The 6,977-nt window shown below is 36.4% G+C and overlaps 1 protein-coding gene across 1 annotated transcript; it reads left to right on the forward strand.

Annotated features, from left to right (window-relative positions):
• Positions 1 to 652: 652 nt before the first annotated feature.
• Positions 653 to 6,230, forward strand: LOC127792248 (60S ribosomal protein L8-3). Its single transcript, XM_052322695.1, has 2 exons — positions 653 to 1,160; positions 5,690 to 6,230. Exons 1-2 carry the CDS (start codon positions 721 to 723, stop codon positions 6,033 to 6,035), a joined length of 786 nt encoding a protein of 261 aa, XP_052178655.1. The 5' UTR covers positions 653 to 720; the 3' UTR covers positions 6,036 to 6,230.
• Positions 6,231 to 6,977: the final 747 nt, after the last annotated feature.

Consider the following 6,977-nt stretch of genomic DNA (forward strand, 5'->3'; position numbering starts at 1 on the left):
ACATCTATAAAGTGTTTTTGTGCAACATAGAAGCGCCACTTAGTGGTGAATGGGTGATGGTGGAATATGTGGTGGCAGCGACGGTGGAACGCCAAGAACAATGGTAAGATGCCAACCGTGGTAATCGACTCGCATGATTGATTCAAGCTAAGAGGAGGAAATTGTAACTCTTAACAAATAATGTTTTAAAATTGTAAAATATAATTACACACAAGACATGTAAGATTTTTATGTTAAAAATCTTATAAGATAAAAATAAACCTAACCAAACTAATATTGAATTTAAAATAAATATAAATCTTATTTAATAAATAAATAATATAATATAAATTAATAAATTTAGGAGATAAATACAATCATAAATCAAATTAATATTGATAATCAAATCAGTATGTTAACAATAACAGGTTTAATTTCCCAATTCGATATTCAAAAAATTATCAAAACAATGAAATTTACAATCTAGAAACGGAAATTCTTCAGGCCATCCAATGGATGGGAAAAGATGGCTTGAGGGATGTATTGGGCCTTGACATACGGACTCTACCAAACAGTCCTATTGGATTGGGCCCAAAGAAGCAAAAACCCTAAAACTAGGCCCATCGCTCAGTGTCTATCCCTATATAAATCTCTCATTCTGTTTCAGGTCATTTTGAAGTCCTCTTCTCTCCGCCGTCTCCAAAACCATAACCAGTCACCGAGAGAGAGAGAGAGAGAGAGATGGGTCGGGTGATCCGAGCTCAGCGCAAGGGAGCCGGCTCCGTCTTCAAGTCCCACACCCACCACCGCAAGGGTCCGGCCAGGTTCCGGAGCCTCGACTTCGGCGAGCGAAATGGCTACCTCAAGGGCGTCGTCACCGATATCATCCATGATCCAGGACGGGGCGCCCCGCTGGCCCGCGTCACCTTCCGCCATCCGTTCCGTTACAAGCACCAGAAGGAGCTTTTCGTCGCCGCCGAAGGCATGTACAGCGGCCAGTTCGTTTTCTGCGGCAAGAAGGCCAACCTTATGGTCGGCAACGTCTTGCCTCTCCGCTCTATCCCTGAAGGAGGCGTCGTCTGCAACGTCGAGCACCATGTTGGCGACCGCGGCGTCTTCGCTAGGGCTTCTGGAGACTATGCGATTGTTATCAGCCACAATCCGGATAATGATACCAGCAGGTTCGTCCAAATCTAACTTTTTTAGGGTTTTTATTTGGATTTGATATTTTATGACTAATTGGTTCGTCATAAAATAGTGAATGTATATGTTATATCCTGTTACAATAGTGTTTATTTTTGTGAATGCGTGTTGGCTTATCTGTCTATCAACAACTTGATTTTTGTTCAATTAAGAAATCCGTGTATTGTAAAAGTATACATTTCATGTATGAAGAATTTAATTTAATACATGTTTCACTTATAGTGTTATATATGGTATATTTTAATTTTGATTCCGTTAAGCAGTTTGTGGATTATGTTTGTATACATTGCATGTGTGATTAGAGTTCTTTGATTGAGACATGATTCGCCTGTAGTGTTTATTTACTGTTGAAGTGGCATTCATTATCTCTTGTAGCTGGGTCTGTAGGCTTAGTTTTTGACTGGTTTGCTTACCTGTATGTGGCAGTGAAAGTTCTAAGTTATCATCCTATCGTTTAGATTTATAGACAAAATCTTGAAATTAGCTCCTTGGTGGTTAAATGGGGTGCCTTGCGTTTCAATATCTAGGCTTCATATGAACTGTCGTTAATTTTCTCTCTTGAAGTTGTTATGATGTGGGTTTGTTTTTGTTTTTGTTTTAGTTAGACATTTACGGCTATCCCCTTCCTGTTGCTATTCTATGGGACGTGTAAATTAATACAAATCTTGAGGTATTATGGCTTAGCAATTGAAGCAAGTTATGATACTGGAGTAACTGCTTCATTCTTTTGGACATTACAAGTTTTTGCTATTGGCTTTAGAGCACCTGAGACACAAGATTGTTGCAAGACACGAGCTTCTCATTCCCTCTCTACACATTGGATTGTTATGGTTCAGTAAATCTTTTACCCTGGATAAAGTTTTCAGGCAGTTGAAAACCAGAAGCTTGTTTATATTGGAGGTCAATTAGATTGATTTCAAGGATTAATGTCAATACTTTCTTTTATATAAAGCATGTGACAGGCTAGTGGTTCAAGTTATAGGCATGCTAATTGTTGGGGTAAATTATGGAGAGCCGCTCAAACTATCACTAGATGTCACCTTTTAAACTTCATATAAAATGCTACAAAGTACAAACTATCTAAAAGACCATTGAATTTGTTTGAAATTTTCTTAAGCAACCATCAGTTTAAAAAAGTGTACTTTAAGCGTGAAGTGTAGCATGCTTGGGGCTTATTTTGTGTGAAGCTCAGTGACTTGAGCTGAGTGCGATTAAAGCACACTTAAGTTGATCTTTTACATGAGATCTAAAGTGCTAAAAAGCGTGCTTCAGAAAAACACTTTATTTTTTAATCAAACAATATGAATTGTTGGATTTGTTTAAATTATTGCAATAATGTGGCTGTTTGTATGGAATCCTTGCCCAAAAAATGGTGTTATCACATCTTAGAAAGATCTAAATAAAATCATATATACATCTTTTTTAAAAAAAGAAGACTCAGAAAAAGCGTGCTTCAGAAAAACACTTTATTTTTTAATCAAACAATATGAATTGTTGGATTTGTTTAAATTATTGAAATAGTGTGGCTGTTTGTATGGAATCCTTGCCCAAAAAATGGTGTTATCACATCTTAGAAAGATTTAAATAAAATCATATATACATTTTTAAAAAAAAATAAGACTCAGCTGTAATTACCAAGCAAAAAATATTGAAGGAAACATGTAATTAGGTGTAAATTGGGGCTTGCTAATTTATTCCTAATTGCTGTAAATTAGGGATTGATCGATTGGGGATTGTTGTAAATTAGTGGATGATTAATTGGGGATTGTTGTAAATTGGGGATGATTTTCTTTCCTTTTTCTTCTATTTTAACATTTGTATAAATTGTGTTAAAGAAATAGATTGGGTTTTTCTGGCCTAACTTTTACAAAACACAAAAGAAGACTAACCAAAATAAAAAGAAATCAAAAATTAAAGAAGACTTGGCATTTCAAATCCTTTCAATCAAGCATTCAGACCAGTTTGTCTTCCAAGCTCCATCAGGACCAGCAACTGACTATATTGTATCATTTTTTATGTCCCCTATGTGATTTGCTATGGTTGTATGAATTTGTAAACTAGTATAAAATATAAATGAAAAATGGTATCTCATCTTTTGTTAGATTTGGAGCCCTCATTCTTATTTAATTTCTTTTTTAATGATTGTTTTTTAATAGTTTATATTTTTTATGCTTATAAAAGCTTATACTCTTTATTTTATTTATATGCACTTCACTTTGCTTAAGCACTCACTTCACTTTGTGCTTTGCGCTTAAGCTCTGTAGGGCTTATGTGCTTAAGTGCGCTCAGCACTTTTCAAAACACTGGCAACCATGAACTACTTGCCATTACTGAATTATCTTGGTGCTCAAATATTCCAACATGATTTTTCAAATACTGCCCCAATGAAAATATCCCTCTCAACAAATACAAGAAAGAATGGAGGAAGAAGCAATGTATTTGGATAAGATTGGTTATTTTAAAATATGAACAATTTTTTAAATATAGGTAAAATTGGTTATTTCAAATTTTGAACAAATATATTTTGTTGGCAGTTTTCTTGTTTCTAAAGGCAGAATACAAAGGGCATTTTGAGAAAATTGTAAAATCTTCTCCCAGAGATAACACCAAATATGAACAAATAGACGTTTTTTAAATATAGGTAAAATTGGTTATTTCAAATTTTGAACAAATATATTTTGTTGGTGGTTTTCTTGTTTCTAAAGTCAGAATACAAAGGGCATTTTGAGAATATTGTAAAATCTTCTCCCAGAGATATCACCAAAACCTGTTTGCTTATTTAGTAGAAAAGATATAAATTGATTTATTGGGAATTTAGTATGTGAAGAAGTCAGTGTGGTGATTGACTGATGATGTTCCAAAGTGCCACTCAACAGCTTCTCAAACTCAACTGCTGTCCATCAGTACTCACCTGTTTGCTCCCTTTTTCCAATTCATTCCAGCTCTTTCACCAAATTAACAAATCATGGCATTCTTGAATAACTGAGGTTGATTTCTTTCTTTTTTTGGACTTACGCCCCATCATTGGCGTCCTCAGCCACCCCGCCCTTGGAGCTACACCGAGAAGGTAAATCGAAGATATGCCTCCACTAGCTAGGGCTCGAACACGAGATTTGGGGCCCAAAGAGCAACACCCAGGAGATTCTTCCTTTGCCCTTGGGGGCAAGGTTGATTTCTTTCTTGCCTTGAGGTGAAAGGGGTTTGGTTATGGTGGAATGTGGAAAGAAAAGTTTGGTTTTTATTACAGCCATGGGTTTGCTAGTACATAAATATGTATATTCTTTTTATTTCCTTTTTTTTTTTTTTGGGGGGGGGGGGGGGCGCAGATTGCAATGCCCTTGTGATCTTGCTATAAATTGCATGGAGAGGGGAAAGGTAGAGCTATACAAAGTTGCCTGCGTGGTCGTACTTCAAATTTCTCCTCCCTCCACATGACCTATCGTTTCTTCATTCCTTTTTTCATTGCGTAGTCTTCCTCTCTTTTCTCCTGTGTTCTTCTATACATATATCATATGTATGCATATATGTAGTATTAACACATCTATGCACAACATTTCATAATTTCCTCTTCTTTTTGCTTTGTCATAATTTTCTATTCTATTAAATAAGGCCATTTTGGTCCGTACCAATTTTGTTTGTTGATGTGCTGTTGAAATGTTTGAGTTCTGTCAATTTCTTTAATGGTAAGTGAAGTATAAAATGGGAATTTTGATTAGAAAAAGAGGGAGTTAAGTGCACAGTTTTGTGGATGAAGGGTGTTTAAGTGATACTTGTTATGGTATTTATTTAGGTGAGGTTTTAGTCATTTGCTTAATATTTGTGCTCAAATGTGTCCATGTAGAAGATCAATTTATTGTGAGAACAAAAATAAGGTCAAATGTGTCCCTTGTTACTCGGCGTCACAATTCCAGTAAGAGATGTAAATCAGGGAACCTAGCAACTAGCTTCTATCCCTAGCCTCTCTCGGCTGTCATGAGGGCAGCCTGGCATTTTTTCAATTTTTCATGATAGCCCCTGATTGCTGAGCTTTCTCCCTGGTCAGGGCTTGAACACAGAACTTAGGGCCCAAAGAGCAACACTCTAACGATTCTTTCTTTGCCAGTTGATCTATGTCTTGGGTGTTTTGGTACTTTGTGAGAGGAAGGTGGTAATGTGTGATTGTGTATTTTGATATGCTTCATCTTGTTCAGCATTTATTTTTATTGATAGTGGTAGGGTTATGCTTACATTTACTTGTCACCTGTCAGTCTCATGACAAAATTTGCTGAAGTACTGTTGCTATTGATTAACATGGTAAGGTTAATCCATAAAGCTCAATACATAAAAGACAGAAACCTCTTCCTCGCGTTAATAGCCATTTTAACTTGACTTTCGTGTTTCTCTACTTACTTCAAAAAGGTTTTTGGATTGATAGCAATCCGTCACGCTCCCTTGTCTCTTAACGGTGATCTTTTGTTAATGTTTACATCTGCTAACTGGTTTCTTTATTTTGGCTATATCCATTCAGAATCAAGCTTCCATCTGGAGCCAAGAGAATCGTGCCCAGTGGCTGCCGCGCCATGATTGGTCAGGTTGCTGGTGGTGGGAGGACCGAAAAACCACTCTTGAAGGCTGGAAACGCGTATCACAAGTACAGGGTGAAGAGGAACTGCTGGCCCAAGGTTCGTGGTGTGGCCATGAATCCCGTGGAACATCCGCACGGTGGAGGTAACCACCAGCACATCGGGCATGCCAGTACTGTTCGCCGTGATGCTCCTCCCGGGCAAAAGGTTGGTCTCATTGCCGCTAGGAGGACCGGTCGTCTTCGGGGCCAAGCAGCTGCCACAGCTTCCAAGTCCGACAAGGGTTCTTAAGAGAGAGATTGGAGTTGATTTAGTTCTTTATGGTCGTACTAATGTTTGGATTTTTGATATAATGCTGTTCCCATGGCTACTTAGTTATGTTTGCGTACGGTTGGACATCATACATATGGTCTTGAGATGTTTTTCTTTTGATTGAGGATTGCTTTCCTACCTAGTTATATTGAACTTAAAACTAGTTTTAGTGTTTCTAGTGCTTGCTGGAATGGGGTTGAGTTGCACTTACTTGTTATGCCCCTTGTTTCATTTCTTGTTATTGGTTGGTATGCGCATTTTACTGTAATCATATTAGACCATCCTATTAATGCGCGAAAATATCACCCATCACGTCAATCTTAGTAATAGCTATAATAATAATAATAATAATAACAAAAAGTCCCAATTGAGAACCACACTAATTTTTATCATTTCTTTTGTTATAAATTGAATCATTCTTTTTGTTATAAATTGAAAGCACTGTAGCCTTTGTTCCTCTCTAGAAATCAATCAAACATCTTTCGATGACTCTCAATACATTGCTTACACTGGTTAATAAACCACAAAATAATCAAATAATAGAGAACAAAAATTAATCAAAGAACATAATAAGAAATAAAACACGCAAAGCACATAAGAATGATAAAATTTTCTCTTGGTTTATGCCAATAGAATTGATATTACATCTAGCCTTGAAATTACCATTGAGCAGCCTTCTTTATTGATGAAAACAGTACAAGACTTCCCTCTTCACTCTTTTATGATACAAGTCTTCTCAAAAGTGTATAAGATTATAGCTTTCTCACTCTCTAAGCTTTTGAGAAATTATAAGAGAACATATGACATTAATCTCTCAGCCTTTTCCCGTCTTATTTATAGAAAATAGAGTGATATTTCTTAAGCCTGATTGTGATATTTTTAATTTTCCCTTCACTAATAACTAATATTATAAGAAAATCA

Source organism: Diospyros lotus, chromosome 15 (genome assembly GCF_014633365.1).
Source record: "Diospyros lotus cultivar Yz01 chromosome 15, ASM1463336v1, whole genome shotgun sequence".
In the NCBI taxonomy this organism is placed as follows: Eukaryota; Viridiplantae; Streptophyta; class Magnoliopsida; order Ericales; family Ebenaceae; genus Diospyros; species Diospyros lotus.